The following is a 24990-nucleotide window of genomic DNA, read 5'->3' as shown; positions in this document are numbered from 1 at the left end:
TTTCTGGAGCCAAATGGTAACCCTACATATTGATATGTGGAGGAGTCGTTTAAGGGTTAGTGCAGTAGACTAAGAACCATGAGAGCTGGGTTTGATTCCCACTGCAGCTGCTTGTGATTGGACAAATTACTTAACCTTCTGTTGCCCCAGGTACAAAAGCTTTGATTGTGAACCCCCTAAGGACAGAGAAAGTACCTTCATATAATAAATGTAAACTGCTTTGGTTGTACTACAGAAAGGCAGCATATCAAATCCATGTCCCTTTGATGTGTATCAGAAAGGATAATTAGAAAAATATAAGAAACACTCCACTGGGGAGAGCACAGTAACTTAGCTTTTGAGACACGGAAAGAAAAAGCCTCAATAGTAGTGAGCTTATTGTAGTAAGGCTCTACTCAATTGACATCACAGGCATAAAAAACTTTCCTGTCTGAATAACGCAGGGGCGAACGCTCTGTTTAGTGTCACAAAAAAATAAAGGTTACATGTGGCCTACATATTGATATGTTTATTGAGCAAACCTTCACACCTTTAAATCTATCCTCATATGCTTTATAATGATAATCATTGATCATGTTAGTAGACATGAACATAATTCAATTTGAGATATATATACTGCAGGGGAGGGGGGATAGCCTCAAGCAGAAGCTCAAAAATTTACAGTCCAAACAGGGCTGGTTGTAGCCTGTCTAGCTTGCACGTTAATTCAGCCTCTGATGCACAAAAAGATTCTCAGTGGCCACCAAGAATCATATGTAAATGCATTATAAGGAGCTCATTAAAATGAACACTCTGTGTAATTCCCAGCAAGGAATTCCCACTTTTTAGCATGCAAACTTTTCTGGCAGGTGTGAGCTTTCATAACCTTCTTTCTGTCAGTAGTACCTGAGCACTGATTGGCTCAGGAAAGTCTGGAATCAACAAGCCTGACCTTCAAAAATCTCCAAAGGTCTAGTGGACCCTCTCCTGAATAAAAAAATTCCTGGTGGTCCAGTGGGCTCCTCCTGAAACCCCTCCCCCCATGCGTAAAAAGCTCCTTTTCCCAAAACCTCTGAGCTGGACCCCCCAGCCCAACAGCCCTCCTTGCACCCACTCCCCCCATCTAAATAACTCCTCACTGGTCCAGTGGACCAAACCCAGACAATCTGACCTCTCCATCCAAAACAAATAATATCCCTGTTAGCTTAGCAGACCCCCCTCCCCCACAAGCCCAAACACATTATCCCTGGTGGTCTAGTGGCTATACCAGACAACCCAGCTCAACAGCCTTTCTTGCTTCCACTCCCCCCTCCCCCACTGACAATAGATGGATGGGTGGGTGGGCCAACTAGGACCTAAAGTAAGCATCCCCTCCTGTTCTTTTTCTGAAGTGGCAGCAGGGAGTAGATCCTGCCTCCAGGCCTGCCTCTTCAAAGTGGCAGCTCTGCACCCCTTCCCGGTGTACCCTGGGATGCACTGAGAGGGGCCTAAACACCATATAAAGAGAAAATCTACTTATATGGTATTTAGGTCCCTCCCAGTAGCTTTCCACAAACTACTATAACCACAAGACTACACCACTCTGATGCTGGATAGTTGGATATATGAGGAGTATTTATGCGTATGTGGGAGCACAAAGGAGTATTTTTGTATTTGTGGGAGAACAGAAAGGATTGTGCCAGAGTGATCAGGACTGATATTCAGCAGCACTACCCAGTTTATTGCCTCTGAACATCAGCAGATGGCTGACTTGATGTGATTTAACTAGGCAGGCGCCACCCCAGCCTGGTTAAGTTGTTTCCAGATTTGACCCCTTAAAATTGTGTATCACTGAATAAGAAATTTTTCTGTATTGCATTTTTAATTATTAATCTCAGAGTGGTTATATTATATTGTTTGGTATTAAGAAACATGCAGAATGGTCACATTTTTTTATGCAGAAGTTTTAACTTTGTTGTGCAGTTTTTGTTTTTGTCTGTTTCCACCAAATTTCTCTGGGAGTAACCCAGCAGCTAAATACACAGCATAAATAGCAATCATTATGTACACTATTATGAACACTATTATGAATCTTTTTAAAGGATTCCAGATTTCCTTATTACCAAACCTCAGCATTTTTCCTGTTGAGCAACATTGATCCAACAGGGTGGGGACGTCATCCTGACATAAAAACTGCCTTAGAACTGTAACAAGAAACATTCTGTTTGCTTCAAAGCTGGATGTTATTGAAGCTGAAGGTGGTGAGAGTTAGGATGAATTTAAATTTATAATAATTTCTGGTGGGCATAGGTGAACCTAGATGGAGTCTTGTAGCTTTTTGTCACAGTTATACCATTTGCGTGGGGAATATTACTATATAAATCCCTCATCCGTTTTGACCAGGAGAATATGATGCAGTACCTTCTTGATATCCTGTAATAATTAATAAAGTCTGTGGTGTGGTATATGAATCTGTTTGTCTTATGGACTAGGGGTTTAAGAATCCCCCTCTATAAGCTAGAGAGAATTTCAAATCATTATTTAATTACTTTATGTAGCTGTAGTTTCCATCCACAAAACTTAATCCACAGAGACACAATTGAAAGAGGCTGGCATTTCTGTTGATCTGGACCAATTTATAAATAAATGGCATGAGACTGCTTCAGGTCTGATGAAGGTATTGATCCATCAGTTTGGATTGGCAGGAGTTGTGCCTTAATTCAAACCATTTTTATAAAGAGGCAGTCATGCACAGCATGGCTTATGGGAGAACTTTTGATGAAGAAATGTGAGCTGTGCAAAGCAAAGCACAGATGGAGGAGGCAAGTTAAAAAGTGCACATTTAACAGTGTGACAAAATGGCACATTTCCCTTTCCTCCGTTATGTCTGTTCAGGCACTGAGTGTGAAAAGATCCAAGATTTATTTAAAATATGATAAAACGCTTATATAAAAATTTCAAAGCGATGTACATCAATAAAAATACACAATTGGGAGCGTATAGTAGACAGACTTTGAACATCACAAAACTGGATGGTGTAAAAGGGGAAGAACTACAATTTTATAAGAAAAGAATGAGCAGTGGGAAAAACATTATGGATTGGGTCGCTGGTAATCAAAAGGTTGTATTCTTAGTGTTAGCTAACAATACAATGTTGGAAGAAGATATAAATTTAAGATTTGAATTAATTTGTGAAGGCATCATTAAAAAGGAAGCTTTTCAGAGAACCTTTAAATCTCTCTAATACCATTTCCTCTCTTAGATGGATAGGTAAGTGATTCCATTGTTGGGGGGCTCTTACCGAAAAAATTTTGTTTCGCCTTGTATTTATAACCTTCAAAGAGGGGATTGTAAGAAGATGCTGATTAGTGGATCTAAGAGTTCATGAGTTAGTGTGGGGAATAAGAAGTCTCTCCAAAAATGCCGGTAAATGTGACGATCTGATTTTGAATGTTAAAAGGGCTAGTTTATAGTATATTCTATGTTGAACTGGAAGCCAATGAGCGTTCTTTAGGAGAGGTAGTAACGCGAGTCTCTAGGGTGTCAAGTTGGCTGGATGAAGCATGTGTGTGTGTGTCTTTGTGCATCAGTGTATCTTTGAGTATGTACTTATTCATGTGTATATATGTCTCTATAGTGTCAATTCTACTACTGGGTGCCAGAGATAGGTGCCAAGATACAGTGCAACGAGCACTAATTCTGCAACAGCATCTGGGCGCCTAATTATGTTATAGAATACTAGAATAAATCGGCATCTAGCCGCCTACAATTGGGCAAGCTCGCTTATATCTAGAGGCATAGCCCGATTTTGATGCCACAGTTTTGTAAAATAGGCACCAGCTGGTATTAGCTAGGCAGCAGTGCCGATGTTTTCGCTCAGGTACGGTGGCCATGGCAGATAATGATTAATTTGGGCTACAGGAAGTGACAACATTAGGAACAGAATGCAGCAACAAGTTCCGGGATCTGCCAGAGCAAACAACCTGTCTTCTTAACTACAAATAAAAATATTCAAATTGTGGCCGTCACCTCAGGAACAGCACAGTGCCTTTCACTGCTAGATACTTTTGTTTAAATCAGATGGGCTTTTGTTTGTGTTCACATGAAGACCACTAGTTCTGAGTTCTAGTTCTACCACTACTTCATCTCTGAAAAACATTAGTTTGCATGTTAATACCTTTTACCTTATAGTATTTAAAATCTGTATTGCATCCCCCCCCCCCATCCCTCCTTTCTTCTAGGAAATACGGGGGCTATTTAAAAAGTAATGATTTCATCTTTTTTTTTCTATTTCCAAGAAGTAGACGTGGCAACGCTGTGCTGGTTCTTGTGAAACTCTTACATCGACATTTCTGAACCTGCAGTCAGACTGCCGTAGTCTTTATCGTTGGGTCACAGCGAGAGGAAGAATGTCGTACATTTCGTCACGACAGATGAGGAAGATGTGTCTATGAGAGTGTGTACAGGACCACCGTATGCTTGCCATAACATTTCAAGAGTTTCATTACCGCTCTTTCCAAGTTTAATACAAAATGCAATCACGCACCTCTGGTGTACTCTCACAGATACGTTTTCCTCACCTGCTGAGACGAAACGTACAAAGTTCTTCCTCTCGCTGTGACCTAACAATGAAGACTGTGGCAGTCCAACTGCAGGTTCAGAAACGTCGATGTGTGAGCTTCACAAGAACTAGCCCAGCATTGCCATGTCTATTGCTTAGAAAGAAAAACAGAGACACTCTCATTACTTTTCAATCAGCCTTCATACATACATATTGAGGTCTTCAAATCTCTTCTCGTATGTTTTTCAGCATAAGCCTTATATCATTTTTCTGCTTAAATATATTTATTAGATTTAAAACAATGCAGAAACACCACACCATCCCCTCAACAATTACCGTATTTTCGCGGATATAACGCGCACCTGTGTAAAACGCGCACAGGGGTATAGCGCGCAGAAATCACGATGATATGTACCAAAACTTTTCTATACCGCGCTCAGGCATATAACGCGCATGATGCCCGACGCTCCTTTCGCCCGCCCTGACTTTCCGTGCGCTGTCCCGACTCTCCGTTCACCCCCCTGACTTCCGTGCACTGCCCTGACTTTCCGTGCGCTGTCCCGACTCTCCGTTCACCCCCCCTGACTTTCCGTGCACTGTCCCCCCTTGAAGTCCTGTCCCCCTTGAAGGTCTGTCCCCATTCTGAAAGCCTGATGCCCCCCCCCCGACGTCCGATACATCCCCCCCCCCGGCAGGACCACTCGCACCCTCACCCCGAAGGACCGCCGACTCCCCAACAATATCGGGCCAGGAGGGAGCCCAAACCCTCCTGGCCACGGCGACCCCCTAACCCCACCCCGCACTACATTACGGGCAGGAGGGATCCCAGGCCCTCCTGCCCTCGACGCAAACCCCCTCCCCCCAACGACCGCCCCCCCCAAGAACCTCCGCCCGTCCCCCAGCCGACCCGCGACCCCCCTGGCCGACCCCCACGACCCCCCCCACCCCCCTTCCGCGTACCTTTGGAAGTTGGCCGGACAGACGGGAGCCAAACCCGCCTGTCCGGCAGGCAGCCAACGAAGAAATGAGGCCGGATTGGCCCATCCGTCCTAAAGCTCCGCCTACTGGTGGGGCCTAAGGCGCGTGGGCCAATCAGAATAGGCCCTGGAGCCTTAGGTCCCACCTGGGGGCGCGGCCTGAGGCACATGGGCCAAACCCGACCATGTGTCTCAGGCCGCGCCCCCAGGTGGGACCTAAGGCTCCAGGGCCTATTCTGATTGGCCCACGCGCCTTAGGCCCCACCAGTAGGCGGAGCTTTAGGACGGATGGGCCAATCCGGCCTCATTTCTTCGTTGGCTGCCTGCCGGACAGGCGGGTTTGGCTCCCGTCTGTCCGGCCAACTTCCAAAGGTACGGGGAAGGGGGGTGGGGGGGTCGTGGGGGTCGGCCAGGGGGGTCGCGGGTCGGCTGGGGGGGCGGTCGGAGGTTCTTGGGGGCGGGCGGTCGTTGGAGGGAGGGGGGTTTGCGTCGAGGGCAGGAGGGCCTGGGATCCCTCCTGCCCGTAATGTAGTGCGGGGTGGGGTTAGGGGGTCGTCGTGGCCAGGAGGGTTTGGGCTCCCTTCTGGCCCAACTACACAAAGGTACGGGGAAGGCGGGTGGGGGTGTCGTGGGGGTCGGCCAGGGGGGTCGCGGGTCGGCTGGGGGACGGGCGGAGGTTCTTGGGGGGGGGGCGGTCGTTGGGGGGAGGGGGTTTGCGTCGAGGGCAGGAGGGCCTGGGATCCCTCCTGCCCGTAATGTAGTGCGGGGTGGGGGTAGGGGGTCGCCGTGGCCAGGAGGGTTTGGGCTCCCTCCTGGCCCGATATTGTCGGGAAGTCGGCGGTCCTTCGGGGTGGGGGTGCGAGTGGTCCTGCCGGGGGGGGGGGATGTATCGGACGTCGGGGAGTCGGCCGGGCAAGAGGGCTTGGGCTCCCTCTTGCTCCGATCGTGGATGCGGGTGCGGGTGGGAGCGCGTGCGAGCGGTCGTTCGGGGTGGGGGTGCGAGCGGTCCTGCTGGGGGGGTGAATCGGGCGTCGGGCGGGGTGGGAACTATGTTTAAAAACTTTTCTATACCGCGCTCAGGCATATAACGCGCGAGGGGTATGCGCGGTACGTAAAATCACGTATAACGCGCGCGTTATATCCGCGAAAATACGGTACAATAATAATTAACAAGTTAGGAGTGCAAAAAAAATATACATCAGACAATAAACAAAGGAGCCCAAATTCTCTTAAAAGGCCGAGTCCAACAATGCTTAACAGCAGCCACCTCTTCATAGCTACGTGTAAGGCAGATCCCAGTCCAGCATGCATGAAAAGACAAAACAGCACTATCTTTCCATTCAGACAAAAATGCTACAATGTGAAACCCATAAGAACATCAAACAACTTAGTCTTATTCTTTTGCAGCAAAACAGATAATGCAGCTAATCATAAAATAACAATTTTATATGTCAGTTCAACATGAAATTGAAAAACATCCCAAACTCTGTGCCAAACCATACCCCAGAATACCTTCACATTAGCACACCCAAGCAACATATGATAGAAGGTACCTACATCTGACTTACAAGTCCAACACAAATTAGAACAACATGCAGACAATTTAGAAACCTTATAAGGAGTCCAGAGAGCCCAATGTGAATCACAGAAAAGTGACAAGCTATAAAAGCGGATACAAACTTTTACTCAAAATACTTTCCACGTCTCAGCATCAAGTTCCTCCTCAAAATCACGCAACACAACACACATATTTTCACACCTGAATTTAACTTTGTGATAAACTGACGAGGCTTTCTTCAACTGCCCTATAAGACCAACACAAAAATCACACAAGCCCGAATCACCCACACTCATCCATTCCATATATGAAGGGTCGCCGAAAAGTTCTCAGTTCAACTAACAAAGTTGAGGCAGTCTCCATCGAAGACTATACACTTAGTACAGTGATTTTCCACTTTGTATTTTCCCAGTGGAATAAAAAAAAAAAAAGTGGAAAATCGCTGGACTAAGGCTCGGGTTCTCTACCGGGCACCGATATTGGTGGCTGCCTAAAAAGCAGCTGCCGATCGCATGTCAATCATTCAACAGCGCCATATAGAGAATTGTGCCTCTCTGAAAGATAGGTGCCAGAAATGTAGGCCAGGTTTTCTGGGCCTATATTTCCAGCACCTATCTAAGCCATGAATTGCACCTATGTAGGTGCTTTAGGCTGCCTAATGCCACTTCCTGCATTAGCTACACCCATAGTGGTGTTTGGTGGCCTAAAGCGCCTACATGGGCACAATTCCAGTGATTATTATTTAGGTGCTGGTAGGCACTTTAATGGTGCCTTTTTTGTTGTTGTTTTCAGTGGCATTTGTTCCTTAATTTAGGTGCCAGAAGGACCCCTACTGGCACCTAAATATAGGCTATTTAATCAATTCTTAAAGGAAGAAAATTTTGTGCCCAACAGTTTCAGTTATACTGTCATATCAATCATCGTTCATATTTAGGGGGAAAGGACCTCAAACTGGTTTTCCAGTGCATACAAATCAGCCAAAACAGCTTTCAGCTGAATAAAACCATAATATAATCATTGATCCTCCTCCCAAACAATTCTAATTCAGCAATCTTAAAAATTATTAAAATAGTTGCATTGATTATATTCAATAATTTCAAACACCAACATAAAAAATCTAGTCTGCTAATCTTAATCATTTGGCACTGATTCTGACGGGCCCGTTTCGCCCTCTCACTTCTTCAGAGGATCAGTTCAAAAGTCAAGACGAAACATCCCAGTCCGCTTGTTACATTGCAGTCATAAGTGCAATTCAAAGTGACACTAACTTTTGAGTCTTAACAAGCACCAATGTTTTATGACTGCTGCTGCCCAAAAGTTGGTGTCAATTTGAATTGCACTTATGACTGCAATGTAACAAGCGGACTGGGATGTTTCCAGTCTTGCTTTTTGACCTGATTCTCTGAAGAAGCGAAAGGGCAAAACGGGCCCATCAGAATCAATGCCAAAAGTCATATCTTCTGTCTCTGCCAGATTACCCAATGCACTGGCTTGCCTGCAATTAACACCTTTGGATTATTCTATATACAATCAATGTATAATTATCACACTACTACTACTTATCACTTATATAGCGCTGATATTCAGAGCTTGAGCACATGCTCACATACTAAAGCCAGCAGTAAAAGAGTAAAGCTGATGGCAAGGAATGTGTGATATTCATGTTAGATTCAAAGCCTGGGGATATAGTTGCTCTTCTGTGATTTGACCACCACTACACTAGGAACTCTTAAGTTGTCATGTTGGAGTATTTGGAAGAACTGAAACTGAGGCTATTACAAATCTCGAATCCAACAAACCAAAAAGCACTATTATTCTAAACACTTAGCCAAAGCACACAATATTTCATCACTTTATTCCATAGTTAAAACTCTTAAATCACAGACAAATTCCCTTTCAAACACAGCTTTCATGCCTTCAGCTCAAGCACTAGCAGTCTTGTATTATTTCCCATCCCCCTTCTTTTTATTTTTATGAAATGTATCCCATCCATTTCCCTATTGTATCATTAGTTATATCCTGTAATTTATGTTGTCTTTTCCCCTTTTTACTTATATTTTAAATTTTGTACAATGTACACCGCTTTGGTAATTAAAGCGGTATATCAAGCTTAAATAAACATGAATGGTGTACACAGTACTGTACATTTTGACATTTAGATAGTCTCTGCTCAGAAGAGCTTACAATCTAACTTTTACAGACAGACATGACATATAGGGTTGGAGATGCAGAACCCAAGGAGTTAGGAGTCAAAAGCACTCTCAAAGAAGAGGGCTTTTAACTGGCCCTTGAACACTGCCAGAGACGGAGCCTGCTGTAGGGATTCAAGCAGCTTGTTTCAAGCATATTACACAGCAAAGCAGAAGGGACAGAGTCTGGAGTTGGCAGTTGAAGAGAAGGACAGAGATAGGAGGGACTTACTAGCTTAGCGGAGCTCATGAGGGGATCATAGGAGGAGATAAATGAGAGATAGTGAGTGGCAGCTGAGTGAGTGCATACTTGTAGGAGTTTGAATTTATTCAGAAATGGATGGGAAGCCAATGAAGTGACTTTAGGAGAGGGGTAACATGAGTAAAGTAGCTCTCCCAGAATATGAGTCGTGCAGCTGAATTGTGGATGGATTGGAGGGGAGCGAGACGGCTAAGCGGAAGGCCTAAGAAAAGCAAGTTGCAGTAGGCTAAGTGCAAGGTGATGGGGGCGGAGGTAAGTGTTTTGGTAGTGTGCTTAGTGAGGAAGGGTCAGGTTTTTGGTAATATTATAGAGGAAGAAGTGGCAGATTTTAGCGATACTTTGAATCTGGGCAGTGAAGGAGATAGAGGAGTCAAAGATGACCCCAAGATTACAAGCAGACAAAACAGGAAGGATGAGTGTTGTCCACAGAGACGGAGACGGAGAGGGAAGCAGAGAGGTGGGTTTAGGCGGGAAGATGAGCAACTCTGTTTTAGCCATATTCAATTTTAGACGGTGGTGAGACATCCAGGTGGCAATGTCGGACAGGCAGGCTGAGACTCTTGTCTGGGTTTCAGTAGAGATATTTGGCGCAGAGAGGTAGATCCATCCAGATGAAGTTAAATGCAACTAAACCCAAACTCTTGTGGTTAGGTCCAAAACTAGATTGTCTCCCTTCCACTATACTATTGTATTCTGGGGCTTCTCTGCAAATTGAGTTCTCTTCCAAGATCTTGGGAATACTTTTTGACTCTTCCCTTACATTTAAGGATCAAATAAACTCTCTGGTCAAAAAATGTTTTTTTTTTAGTTTACGAATGCTGAGAAAGGTTAGATTTTATTTCCATCAACTCCATTTTTCTGTTTTGGTCCAATCAATTATACTATCTTGGCTAGATTACTGTAATGCTATCTATCTTGACATCACAAAGATCTGCCTTCAAAGGTTGCAATTGATTCAGAATACCACTGCGAAGTTGATCTATGGAAAGAGCAAGTTCGACCACGTGACTTCTTTGTTTTTGAGCCTCCACTGGCTCCCGGTTCATCTTAGAATTCAATTTAAATGTGTATGTATTATTTTTAAGATTTTATATGGTATTTGTGCTCCTTTTGTTCCTCTATCATGGAACGTTTACAGCGTTTACATATTTTTCTACGCGAGAAGTATTAAACAATTTAAGCTTCCCTCCCTTCTAGGAAAGGAATCAAAGGATTCAAGAATTTTAGTCTTTCTTTGGTTTTTAAATTTTCTCAACTATGGAATGAACTTCCTTTAACCTTGCGATGTCCTAGTCCTTTCCAAGTCTTCCACAAATCTCTAAAAACTTTCCTATTTGCAAAATATTTTAAAAATTAATTCCCTTTGCAACTTTTGGTATTGTTAACTGTGTGAACTTTCTTTGGTTGATGACCCGGTATATAAAGCTAAGTTTTAGTTTAGTTTACTGAAAGCCAAGGGAGGAGATCAGCGCTCCAAGTGAACAAGTGTAGATTGAGAAAAGGAGTAGTCGCAGGACAGAGCCTTGAGGTACACCAATCGATAGTGGGAAGGCTGTGGAGGAGGAACCACCATTGCATACAATGAAGGTGCGATGGGAAAAATAGGAAGAAAACCAGGAGAGGACAGAACCCTGGAATCCCAACAAGGACAGCATATCAAGGAGTAAGCGGTGATCAACAGTGTCAAATCCATTCAGTATCTAAATTTCTATGTCCAAAATCTCTTAACATTCTGATTCACTCCTTGGTTATTTCAAAAATTGATTATTGCAATGCCCTACTCAAGGGAATAGCCCAAAATGAAATTAGACGTTTACAGATTATTCAAAATGCTTCAATTAAATTTATAATGAAAGCTAAGAAATTTGATCACGTCACTCCCCTTCTTAAGAAAGCACACTGGCTCCCAGTCGCGCATCGTATACAGTATAAATTAAGTCTGCTTACCTTTAAGTCTCTGTTATATAAAACTCCGGCTTTCATTTACAAATCATTGATTCCCTATACCCCAACCAGATTACTGAGGTCTAATGATCAACATATATTAGTTATTCCCTCACTTAAAATTATTAATACACAGCGGCATTTTATTTTTTCTGTTACGGCTCCTCAAACTTAAGAGGAGAAAACAATTTAGATAAATTTAAGAGCAAACTAAAAAGCTTTCTTTTCAAGGATGCTTTTGATACTTAAAAAGCTTGACTAGGAATTTCATTTCATTTCCATAACCTTGTTAAGGTTCATTGTTTATTCCCTCCCTATTGTTTTTTTACCATAATTGACTTCTTTTCTATCAGCAATTTGTATTTATCTACCTATCCTTTCTTCTCATTTTTACATGTTTGTAATATTAGTCTTTAACACATTACGTATGTTTAGTTTTTGCTTGTTTTGCTGCCTCCTTAATTGTATGTAATTTTAATGATATGTTCATCACTTAGAAATTTGAGTAAGCGATTAATCACATATACAATAAACTTGAAACTTGAGATAGATCGAGAAGGAAGAGGACAGAGTAGAGGCCTTTGGATCTGGCCAAGAACAGGTCATTGGAAACTTTAGTAAGGGCAGTTTCCATGGAATGCAATCGGCAAAAGCCTGGCTGAAGCAGATCCAAAATATCATGGGATGAGAGGAAGTCCAGGCAACAGCGGTGAACAGCACATTCAAGTAACTTGGATAAGAAGGGGAGGAGGGAGATGGGGTGATAGTTGGAGGGACATGTTGGGTCCAGTAAGGGTTTATTGAGGAGGGGTGTGACAACGGCATGTTTGAAAGCATCAGGGACAGTTGCAGTGGACAGCAATAAGTTGAGGATGTGACAGATAGGAGGGATGACAGAAGGCAAGATAGCACCAAGTAGGTAAGTGGGAATCAGAACGGAGGAGCAGATAGTGAGTTTGGAGGATGAGAGAAGATGTGTGGTTTCCTCCTCAGTGATCTCAGAAAAAGAGAAGAGGGTGGCAGGAGTTGAGGAGAGGTTAGTAGAAGGGCAGATGGAGGGAGAGGAGTGGGGAGCAGCCTCGTTGAGAGCTCAAGGTGAATCTTCTGAATATTATTGTAGAAACATAGAAAGATGACGGCAGATAAGGGCTACAGCCCATCAAGTCTGCCCATACCATTGACCCCCTTTTAAGTCTACTGGCCCCCTTAACTCTACTGACCTGCTCTATTAAGTCTATATCCTAGCGACCCTATTTATTGGTATGACTCCCGCAGTGATCCCACATAGGTATCCCATTTATTCTTGAAGTCTGGGATACTGTGGGCCTCGATCACCTGTACTGGAAGCTTGTTCCAATGCTCTATCACTCGTTCCGTGAAGAAGTACTTCCTGACGTCTCCACGAAACTTCCCTCCCCTGAGTTTGAGCGGATGTCCTCTTGTGTTCGAGGGTCCTTTGAGAAGAAAGATATCATCTTCCACCTCGACCCGTCCCGTGATGTACTTAAATGTCTCAATCATGTCTCCCCTCTCCCTAAGCTCCTCGAGAGTATAGAGCTGCAATTTGTTCAGTCTCTCTTCGTACGAGAGACCCTTTAGCCCCGAGACCATCCTGGTGGCCATCCGCTGAACCGACTCAATTCTGAGCACATCTTTACGGTAATGTGGCCTCCAAAATTGCACAGAGAACTCTGTCATTGTCTGGGGAGAAATTGAAGGGGGGAAATAGGCGGTGAGGGTGCTTTGAGTAGGGAGTTTAGTGTGGTAAAGAGACGGCGAGGATTGGAGTTAAGAGAAGTGGTTAAGTGGATATAGTATTCTTGTTTGGCCAGCAAGAAAGCAGACTGGAATGATGTCAGCATGAAGTTGAAGTGTATGAATTCGGCGTGCACACAGGATTTAAGCCAGAGACGTTCAGCATAACGGGCTCATGTGTGCAGGTAGCAAATGTGGGAGGTGAGCCAGGGTTGGAGTTTGGTTAGCCTAACAGGACTTGAGCCTGGAGAAGCAAGGGTATCTAGAGCAGAGGTGAGAATGGTATTATAAGAGAGGATAGCTTCATTGACAGCTTTGTGTGATCTAGTAGTTGAGGAGAGAGATGAGACAGAAGTGGAGAGTGCTCTGGGGTCAATAGCCTGAAAGTTCCTGAACATGTTGGTGGCGATTGGCCGGTTCTGGGGGGGTAGGGTGATGAATAATGAATGTTAATAGGTGATGGTCAGTGAGGGGAAGGAGTGATATTGCAGAATTTGGTGGTTGAGCAGCTGGAGGAAAGAATTAGGTCTGGGCAGTGTCCTTTCTGATGTGTAGGGGTGCTGGCGCATGTGTATCTTTAGCCTAAATCTTCTCAATGGAAAGTGGCCACAATAATCTCCAGAACACAAATCTTCTTCACCTTTTGGGGATAGGTGACACAAAGCCTCCTCTACCTCCAGCCAAACTGGCTTACTTTGCTAAAAATCAATAATAGCCATCACAATATATAAGCAACATCTGGTAAATTTACTCCCCCAAATTTCCCAGCCTGCTGTAATTTCCACATTGCAATCTTTGAAGGCAAATTTTTGCCAAATAAACTTAATAATAATACTTTCCAGATCCTTGTAAAAAGTTGCAGTGAAAAGTAAAGGTAACATGCATAGAACATAATTAATTTTAGGAGTCAATGCCATATTATTAGTCTCCATTCAAACCCACCAGGATAGATATAACGATGACCAAAGTTTCACTAATGGGGGAATTTATCAAAGGGCGCTAAGCACCTTAGTGCACTAACCCTTACAGACACCCACAGGAATATAATGGAACTTTAATCATGACGTGCATGCTGTGATCCAAAGATTTTCAGGGTGAAAGTTTTGAAACTTCGATTTTGTAGGAAAAAGCAGAGTGAATGTTGGTAATCACTAAACGTTTTTTTACAGTATAGCAAAAGTAAAGGAACTTTAATCATGATGTAATTTTGGGGGGTGGAGTCACCCGACGAAAAATCACGAATATGTGAATCCGCGTGTGCCGAAACCGCAAATATGGAGGGAGAAGTGTAAATAAAAGGGGTGATAAGCTCACTTAAGTCCATGAGTTTTGGTACAGGAATAAGCTACAGTACCTGAATCATGCCTTGATGAACAAAACTAATTGTGTAGTTCAAACCTGAAAAAAGAAATGGTCTGAGTGAGTTTTGGAAAAGTGCTCTTCAGTTTGTTTCCTGTTTATTTATTTATTTACCCCCTCCTCCCCCTTTTACAAAACCTCAGAAGCGATTTTTAGCACAGACCGGCGCACTGAATGCTCTGTGCTGCTCCCGACGCTCATAGGAACTCTTATGAGCTTCGGGAGCAGTGCAGAGCATTCAGCCTGCGCTAAAATTTTGTAAAAGGGGGGTTATTTAATTCATTTTCTATCCTGTTCTCCCCGATGAGCTCAGAACAGGTTAAAGGATAACATTCAGTCAAAACACACATCGAATACTGTGTGCAGTTCTGGTCACCATATCTCAAAAAAGATATAGCAGAATTAGAAAAGGTACAGAGAAGGGTGACAAAAATGATAAAAGGGATGGGATGACTTCCCTTTGAGGAAAGGCTAAAGTAGCTAGGGCTCTTCAGCTTGGAGAAGACATGGCTCAGGGGTGATATGATAGAGATCTATAAAATAATGACTGGCATAGAAAGGGTGGATGAGAATCTCTTGTTCACTCTCCAAAAATACTAGGACTAGGGAACATGCAATGAAGCTACTAAGTAGAAGATTTAAAACAAACCAAAGAAAATATTTCTTCACACAACGTGTAGTTACACTGGAATTTGTTGCCAGAAAATGTGGTGAAATCAGTTAGCTTAGCGGGATTTTAAAAAAGCTTGAATAATTTCCTAAAAGAGAAGTCCATAAGCCATTATTGAGATGGCTTTGGGAAATCCACTGCTTATTCCTAGATAAGCAGCATAAAATCTGTTTTACTACTTGGGATCTAGCTAGGTACTTGGGACCTGGGTTGGCCACCGTTGGAAACAGGATACTGGGCTTGATGGACCTTCGGTCTGTCCCGTATGGTGATTCTTATGTTCTTATGTTTACAATTTGCCATACTTATAATATACTTTGTTCATCCTACTCAACATATATAGAGATTTCATTACTCTGTGTTTGTCTTGCTTAGTTCGAAAGCTGCATTGAACAGGAGCTGTCTTCTATCTCTATCTGCATAGTGCTGCATAAATGTAACAGCACTTCGGAAATGATTACCGTATTTTCACATAGATAACGCGCACCCGTGTAAAACGCGCACACGGGTATAGCGCGCGAAAAACACAAATTTATGTACAGAATTTTTTATATACCGCACACACCCTTATACCGCGCATGCTGCCCAACTCTCCTTTCGCCCGCCCCGACTCTCCTCTGGCCACCCCGACTCTCCTTTCGCCCGCCCCGACTCTCCTCTCCCCCTTGAAGTCCTGTCCCCACCCTGAAAGCCTGATGCCCCCCCTGACGTCCGATTCACCCCCCCCCCCCGCAGGACCGCTCGCACCCCCACCCCGAAGGACCGCTCGCACGCACCCCCACCCCGAAGGACAGCTCGCACGCACTCCCACCCGCACCCGCACTCCCACCCTGAAGGACCGCTCGCACCCCCACAGCCTCCCGACCCCCACCCCATCATGTAGAAGCTCCTACCAGTGTCCTGCTGCTTCCTCTTGGCGGTCCCGACTCCCCGACACGATCGGGGCAAGAGGGAGCTCAAGCCCTCTTGCCCCCCCGACTCCCCGACACGATCGGGGCAAAAGGGAACCCAAGCCCTCTTGCTCCGCCATCTCCCCAACTCCCCGACAATATCGGGCCAGGAGGGAGCCCAAGTCCTCCTGGCCCTGGCGACCTCCCCCCCCGCTAGTTGTTCGGGCCAGGAGGGAGCCCAAGTCCTCCTGGCCCTGGCGACCCTCCCCCCTGCTAGTTGTTCGGGCCAGGAGGGAGCCCAAACCCTCCTGGCCACTGCGACCCCCTACCCCCACCCCGCACTACATTACGGGCAGGAGGGATCCCAGGCACTTCTGCCCTCGACGCAAACCCCCCCTCCCGCCAACGACCGCCCAAGAACCTCTGACCACCCCGCCAGCCGACCCGCGACACGACACCCCCACCCATCTTCCCCGTACCTTTGTGTAGTTGGCCGGACAGACGGGAGCCAAACCCGCCTGTCCGGCAGGCAGCCAACAACGGAATGAGGCCGGATTGGCTCATCCGTCCCAAAGCTCCGCCTACTGGTGGGGCCTAAGGCGCCTGGGCCAATCAGAATAGGCCCGGGAGCCTTAGGTCCCTCCTGGGGGCGGGGCCTTGGGCACATGGTCGGGTTGGGCCCATGTGCCTCAGGCCCCGCCCCCAGGTGGGACCTAAGGCTCCCGGGCCTATTCCGATTGGCCCAGGCACTTTAGGCCCCACCAATAGGCGGAGCTTTGGGACGGATGTGCCAATCCGTCCCTTTTGCCCCGATCGTGTCGGGGAGTCAGGGGGGCAAGAGGGCTTGAGCTCCCTCTTGCCCCGATTGTGTTGGGGAGTTGGGACCGCCAAGAGGAAGCAGCAGGACACCGGTAGGAGCTTCTACTTGATGGGAGGGGGGGGTCGGGAGGCTGTGGGGGTGCGAGCGGTCCTTCAGGGTGGGGGTGCGGGTGCGGGTGGGAGTGCATGCGAGCGGTCTTTTGGGGTGGGGATGCGGGTGCGGGTGCGTGCGAGTGGTCCTTCGGGGTGGGGGTGTGAGCGGTCCTGCGGGGGGGTGAATCAGACATCGGGGGGGAAACTATGTAAAAAAAAATTTGTACAACGCGCTCACGCATATAACGCGCAAGGGTATGCGCGGTATGTAAAAACCACGTATAACGCGCGCGTTATATGCGAGAAAATACGGAACTAGTTCCAGTATGAATCAAGTTGTCCATGACATGTCACTTCTGATTAACTGATGTTGGGCTTCTGTGTCATTCCATTCAAGAACATTGCTTAAAGAGTTCAGCTTTTTCCTTGAAATGAACATGAAATTTTTTAAAAATAAATGTAAAGATTTAGAGGACAGAGACATCAGTTTATTTATAGCAGGGGTGTCCAATCTTTTGGCTTCACTGGGCCGCATTGGTAAAAAAAAAAATGTTTCTGGGGCTGTACAAATGTGCAAACTCTGCAGCAAGACAGAGGAGGGAGCCGGCAAAACGGTAAACACTCGGGAGCAGCAGAGGAAAACACTGCATCGTCTTTGACCGGGGCCGCACAAAATACTTTACTGGGTCGCAGGTTGGACACCCCTGATTTATAGTGTCCGGACAGGGGCATCTCATTTCAAACGCGACATTGTGAGGTAACATTCGGTGAGCCTAGATTTATAGGAAACTGCATGTAAAGGCAGCCTAGGTGGGCTGTGGTGCTAGTTTTCTCACCCCCATGGCTTTCCTTTTTTTTTTTTTTAGTAATGCTTTACTCCACTGGGAGAAAGGTAAATGTGGTATTCCTTCATGAGTTGGCATATTTTTACCTGGATTGTCAAAAAAAAGTCATATAGTTAGAAAAATTCTCCCATGCTTGTATCTGTTCATTAGTTCCCTGAATCTTATAGAAGGTTGAATTAAGCAGAGAGGACTCTATAGATCTCTAAGTAATATTAAAATATTCTGCTTTATCTGTAAAAAATTTTTTACTTTTCTCATTTTGATTTGTGATTACAGGAACTAGAAATATGGCTGCTTGGCTGTTGTTCTTCGTTGTGGTACTTGATTGTTTTTCTACAAGCAAAGGTAAGTAATGCCAGTGGACTCCTTGAAATGACCAAAACTATTTGTAAAGTAGACACAAAGATTGCTCCAGAGATTTGTGATGTTTCATGTCCTTAAGCAAGAAATCAAAGGGGTTGTCTTTCTTAATACCTTATTGTTTCTAATAAACCCCTAGGATAATATTAGAAACAATAGGTTTTTTGAAGTCTAGGATGGACTATGAAGGGAGGCACTATTTCTCTCTTCCACCCCGTCTCCTGCACTGCACTGCTGTCCTCTACTCCACCAGATCTCTCTTCTTACCTTTCGTCATGGTTATGGTGCAGGCCGATGTGGGGTCATGAGCACTTGTGAATATCTATCTGTGCATGCTCAAGGCCCCGCACCGGCCCAGCGTCACAACCATGAGAAAAAGTAAGAAGAGAGATCTAGTCATTGAGGGGAGGGGGGATGGCAATTACTGCAAATTCGTGGTGGGGTGGGCTTTTTTTGGAGGAATCTAAATTTCCAAGATAACATTTACAGGATTTTTCAATGATGAAACAGAAGGCGGGTCATTATTGGGAATGAGCTGTTAATAGAAACAATATGGTATATTGTGGCTATTTAAGATATTGGGGGTTATACTGTCTGCCATTCTTATGTAGTCAGAGAATATTGCATGTGTCAATAAAATTAAATGCATTTTCAAAACTTATGCAACTTCTATTTTATGTGCTCTCCCAATACTTTACCAGGAGTTTTATTACCAGGCAATATAGTCCACTATAGAACATATCTGGACAGCGCACTTTTATAACTGTTACACTATGTAATAAGTCTGTTTTGCTTTCTTCTCAAGAATGTTATATACCGTATAATGATTTTAAAGCATTTATACATATTAGCTAACATTTATGTTTAATTTGATATACTAATGACAATTCTCTGCGATTTACAATAAAAACATAATTACTGTATACAGAAAAGAACGCCATAAATTAAAGGACAGATCTAACATATGCACTCATCAGATCATTCATAAAATTAAAAAAAATGAGCTGTATTAAGCAAAGGAGTCCCCTAGAATCCCGCAAAAATGACTAATAGATGTGATTTGATTGGGATATTCCTTCTCTGAATGCAAGATAAATAAAAATGAGGTTTTAATAAAGATTTAAAAGCTTTCAAATTAGGCTGTAGTCGTTATGACTTGGAAGTTGATTCCAAGGACTGATGTAGAGACTATGTAAAAGCATTTCTTTTTATTTAATTGACAGTTTCCTCCGACTCCTTTGGGATCCTAGATGAATTGAGCTGCAGTGGAAATACCCACATGGGGGGGTTTCCCTTACTTTATACTATTACTACTAATCACTTCTATAGCACTACTAGACATATGCAGTGCTGTACATCAAAACACAGAAGAGACAGTCCCTGCTTTGTAGCTCCCCATCAGTCATTGCAGTGGCAGACTGTTTATGGACCGAAGATGGCAGTTAACTCCCACTCCCACAAGGCTCTGTACTCTCCCCACTTCTCTTCAATCTGTTTTGTAGCCCCTTGGCAACGCTACTCTAGTCTTTTTCTTCAAAGTTCTACTGTATATGTATGCAGATGATATCCTCCTAGTTTCTAGACAAAACCCTTCAACCCCTTTGGCCCAAAGCCATCTAAACACTATAGACAACTGACTCATCTTTATTCAATTTATTCTTAAGCCTATCAAAAACAGACTCTGGGTGAATGTCTCAAAATCTCACCCAAACATTTCACCTACACTGCGGAATTCCCCGATTTCCATTGTTGAGTCTATACGTTACCTCAGGGTCATCCTGGACTCACAACTAACATTTGATCCTCACATCTCTTCCTCACATCTCTGTTTTTTTTCTCTGCTTCTCATGTGTTCCCTCAAGAGTTGCATTGATAACACTGCCTGTGTCAGTCTTTTTTATTCTCTTGTTGCAACTCGTCTTGATTACTGCAATATAGTCTGCTCTGGTCTTCTTGTTAGCGCCTTGAAATGTCTTCAAATTGTCCAAAACACTGCCATTAGAATTCTTTATTGCACTCATCATTGTAATCGTCACTCCTCTCCTTGCACAACATCATTGACTCTTGAATGCATTTCATATTGAGCACAAAATTCTGATCCTTGCTCATAATAATAATAATAATAATAATAATAACTTTATTTTTGTATACCGCCATACCCCGAAGAGTTCTAGGCGGTTCACATTATTTAGACAGAGATTACAAGTGGTTACATATCAAATTGATCATGGAGTAGTTTGACAGAGATAAGGTACTTTATCTTGTTTTCCCTGCCTAACTGTCCTCCTTAATAATAATAATAATAATAACAGCTTATATACCGCAATACCGTGAAGTTCTATGCGGTTTACAAAAGATTAAGCAAAGGTACAAATTGACTGACTTCAAGAGGGGAAGAAGAAAGAGAAGTAATTAGACAGGAAATTCATTGTTGAGGAGAAAAGTGATCAAAAGGACAGTAGGTCGCTATTGAGAGGAAAGAGATAAGTGGATCAGTTGTCAAGATGTTTTAGGAACAGGTGTGTTTTTAGACGTTTCCTAAATACCTCATAAGTAGAGGGCGAAAGTAATTGTTCTAGGTCTTTACCCCATGATGCTGCTTGGTGTGAGAGAAGGAATTCATGGTGTTTTTTCAGTTTGCAACCTCTCACTGGGGGGGAAACGAAGTTGGAATGTGAACTTCTCTTGTGTCTGTTGGTTGAGAAGGAGAAAAGGTCAGTAATGTATTTGGGGGCAAGTCCGTGTAATGCTTTAAAGCAGAAACAGGCAAATTTGAACTTTACGCGTGCCTTCATCGGCAGCCAATGTAGCTGCCGGTAGTAGGGTGTCACGTGGTCAAATTTTTTTAGTCCAAAGATTAGTCTGACTGCCGCATTCTGCAACAGTTGTAGGCGTCATATATTTTTTTGGGAAATTGCCAAATAGACGATGTTACAGTAGTCAAGCAGGCTTAGTACGAGGGATTGGATTAGGATTCTAAAATCCGATGTAACAAAAAAGCTTTAAGGGATCTGAGTTTCCAGAGAGTGAAAAATCCCTTTCTGATTAAGGAATCTACTTGGTCTTTCATGGTTAGGCATTGATCCAGAGTTACACCTAGTATCTTTATGGAGGGCTGGATAGGGTAACTAAGGTTATTGATACACTCCCTACACTTCCTCTTGTACCCTTTGTTCTATCACTGTTCACTCTCTTGCCTTCCTGCCCCCTGGTTTATTGCTCTCATCTCAAATCAACTCAATATTCTGCCTTCCTTTACCAAGCACCAAAACTCTGAAATTCACTTCCACCTGAACTCTGCTCTGAGCTCTCTTATTCCAAGTTCCATTTTGCATTGAAAACTCATTTTTCTCTTGCCTTTCCCTCAATGTCCCCTGTTTAGCATGAGTTCCTGTGGACAGCAGAATGACTTTAATATTTAATCATGCCTTGATTATATCTTACATTCTTTTCTCTTTTCTTTCTTAAATTGGTGGTGTTTGAAATGAACAGGTCCCAATTTGCATAAGCCTCATTCTGCTGTCCTGACTACAGATGCATCCGGGGACAGAAAACACACACACACAGATAGCCAAAGAGATGTGTCTTTATTCAGAAGAACCACACATATTTATAGTCCCCCTCCCTTTGTACATGCGCAGTCACAAGCTAATAATGGGTGTAGCTTATGAGGAAAAGGAAATTTCGTTTCTAATGAACACAGGGAGGGGGGTGGGAAATTCCACAGCCAGTAGTTACAGATAACAAAAAGAGACAATGTTTTTCTGTGATTTCTGCATAACAACATAAACGTATAAAGAATATACCCTTACAATCCCCCTTTCGTCATGAAGATGACGTCATAAGCGTACAGCAGCAGCATGGAGAGAAAGGTACTCCGCTAAGGTGTCTGAGATCACATATATAGAGAGAAAACCTTGGAAAAGAAGTATAAAGAATAAATTCCTTCACATGTGCAAATCACCAAGAACAGCAAATATAGACATGGGGGTCAAAGTTGCCGGGAAGGTCGGGGGTCGGTGGTAGGGACCGGTAGGTACTAGCCAGGGCTACAGTAGAGCAAGGAACAGCAGAGTTGACAATATCATGGAATCACAGGAACCAGGCAAGGCAGGCAGCCAAGAGCGAAAGAGCCAAGAGCAGTCAGCAGGGAGGTCACGCCAGGTTCGGAGAGGAACATGAGCCAGTGTGGTGGTGCGGTCCACATCTACCTCAAGCACGGTCAAGGTCAAGGCAGTAGAGAGGTGGAACTTGCCACAGATGCCACCTTCCGCAGCCAGCAAGTAATTTAGAGACAGGCGATTCTGGTACATGGCAGTGCAAAAGTTCAAGAACAGCCTGCAAGTGAAGTATGCAGTTGAGCGGGTAGATTGGGGTCCGACAACCCCAGGAGCCATCTTTGGCCCATGTAGCAGGTCCATAAGCAGCAACGATTCGTTCAGCAGGCTAGTTGTCATCCTATTTGCCAATCTGTACGGGGTGGAGAGTGCTAACTGCTTTTGGCAACCCCTGGTGTTGAATACAGGGGCTCCCAGGCGTTCGCCATTGGCCAGCAGTAGCAGGAAGGAGCTGGGATGGATCCGAGTACACATGTAACAGTCCGGTGAGCAGTCAGCCAAGGGTAAGCAAACAGGCCACAGAGTCAATATCAACCATCAGGAGCTGGCCATCAGGCGTAGGAAGTTCCATGGAGCAGGTGCTGAAGAGGAGGTCCTGGTAACTTGAAGATGCAATAATGGAAGTCCGCAAGGCCCACAGTGGAAGTCGTGGGGCTGACGTGAAAGAGAGGTTCTGTGAAGGCAGGTCTAGCATATCCAGCCGTGTTCATAGCCACTGTTCTCCCATACCGGTCCTACCACAGACAAAACAATTGCTGACATTAAGAGTCTGGTCTATAGATTCAGCAAACTGTCTTTTTGCCTAAGGTTTGAGCAAATGTTTCATTCTTAGCAAAATGTGTTTTTTCTTACCTACAAGAGAAGCAGGATTGCTCAGCTGTGGGGAGTTCAGGACATGAGGAGGAATGACCTTGGCACAAGTAGTAGCTAGCTTCAGAACAGGATGTAAAACACAGAGCTCGGAACACAAAGAGGAAAATGACCTTGTAGCTGTTCAGCAGAATGAAAACTGTTTTTTAGCAGTTCTTTTCTTTTATATGTTACACAAACAGGAATAGAAAACTTACAAGGAATATATGTGCCTCTTCAATCCCCTCTTAAGTCATGAAAATGACATCATAAGTGCACAGCATCAGGTTGAAGGGAGAGATAGTCCAGATATGTCTCTCAAGGAGGGGCTTAGGAGCAGTAATACGAGCACTATAACACATAAGCACTCTAAAAATGACATAAGCAACATGGGTACAAATAATAATAAAGATGATAACACTAACCGTTTAACCCATCCTTGGGTTAACGCATCCAGCTAAAGTACTGGCCCCAAGGATTAGATAAACCAGAGTTACGTTTGAGCTCAGCAGAGAGATCCGCTAATTTCGGAATGGCCATAGTAACCTTACCCATAGGAACTGTATTGTCAGGAATAAAGGTGCAACAGGAGAAAGTACTGGGGAGAATTTTACAGACACCCCCCTTCTCAGCAAGGATCATCTGAGAAGTGGGGCCCAACTGATCAGCAATATCTTGCAAGGCGGCCCTACTTTCATATGTGCAAAAAAACAGGGGAAACATAACAGAAAATAGCACATGAGACACATTCCTATAAAGGATAGGCTCCTTCATGAGTGAAGGTGTCCTCATATCTCTGTCATTTAATTCAAAAGTGCTAAATTTAAAAGATGATACATTAGGACAACTTAGTACTTGGAATTCAGCAATCCAAACTTTATTAGACAAAGATGCACCTTTAATCACCAAAACTATCTCTTCACGAAAATTACAGAACCCCTGGTTTTCAGATGAGCTCCCCTTATTTAAAAAACAATTGAGATCTCTGGAGAAGAAATGGCATCAAAATAAATCACCCATAAACTTAAAATTTTACAAAAAACATGCCTCCTATTATAAGATTAAAATTAATCATGCCAAAAGAAATTACTACTTAACAAAAATTTCAAAAGCAAAAAACCCTTCTATTCTCAACTCTATTCTGAAATCTATTGCCCCTATCTTTCAGAAGTTAGACAGCAACCTTAAAAGTGGCCCAACAGCTGAAGATCTTGCAGATTACTTTTGTAAAAAGATTAATGATATACGGAAAACATTTAACCACACTTCAATTACTAGCACCCCGAATGACCATTTTTTACCTCTCGCTAAATGTTCCACTTTTAATCTTCAAACACTAGCAGGAAGAGTCAATCTAAAAGGCTCTCAAGCAGAGATCATTCCTCCACTCATCTTAAAAAAAAATTTCTCATGCGTTGGCCCTTTTATGCATACTCTTATCCTAAACCATGGTTTAGTACCACCATCATGGAAAACGCCACAATCTTTCCAATAGTAAAAGATTATAAAGCTAGCCTGACAGACACTTCAAATTATTGTCCCATAGCTAATATACCGTTTTTTAGCTAAACTAACGGAAAGAATAGTATTTGATCAGTTATCAGATTTTGTCGAATCAACTAATGCTCTACATCCATATCATTTTTATAAAAAGTGTATACTGGATAAGTCTTAGCCTTCCAAACTCATGAGTGGATAAATGAAAAAGCCTCAGCTCCACCACTCCACCGCTGTAGTATCTTATTACTGTGGGAAGAAATTACATGGTGCAATCATCACTGGC

The 24990-nt window shown here is 43.8% G+C and overlaps 1 protein-coding gene across 13 annotated transcripts in view; it reads left to right on the top strand.

Annotated features, from left to right (window-relative positions):
* The window catches only part of GHR (growth hormone receptor), a 436004-nt gene that overhangs the window by 238907 nt on the left and 172107 nt on the right, over nucleotides 1–24990 (top strand). For all 13 annotated transcript variants that reach the window (XM_033932119.1, XM_033932074.1, XM_033932056.1 and 10 more), the window contains one exon: nucleotides 18157–18225. In XM_033932119.1, coding sequence (XP_033788010.1) covers nucleotides 18168–18225 — 58 coding nt within the window. In that variant the 5' untranslated portion in view covers nucleotides 18157–18167. The remainder of the gene's footprint in view (nucleotides 1–18156; nucleotides 18226–24990) is intronic.

The sequence above is a fragment of the Geotrypetes seraphini genome, chromosome 1 (genome assembly GCF_902459505.1).
Source record: "Geotrypetes seraphini chromosome 1, aGeoSer1.1, whole genome shotgun sequence".
NCBI lineage: Eukaryota > Metazoa > Chordata > Amphibia > Gymnophiona > Dermophiidae > Geotrypetes > Geotrypetes seraphini.
Note: the sequence above shows the minus strand (reverse complement) of the source record. Positions and strands in the feature narration are given on the sequence as shown.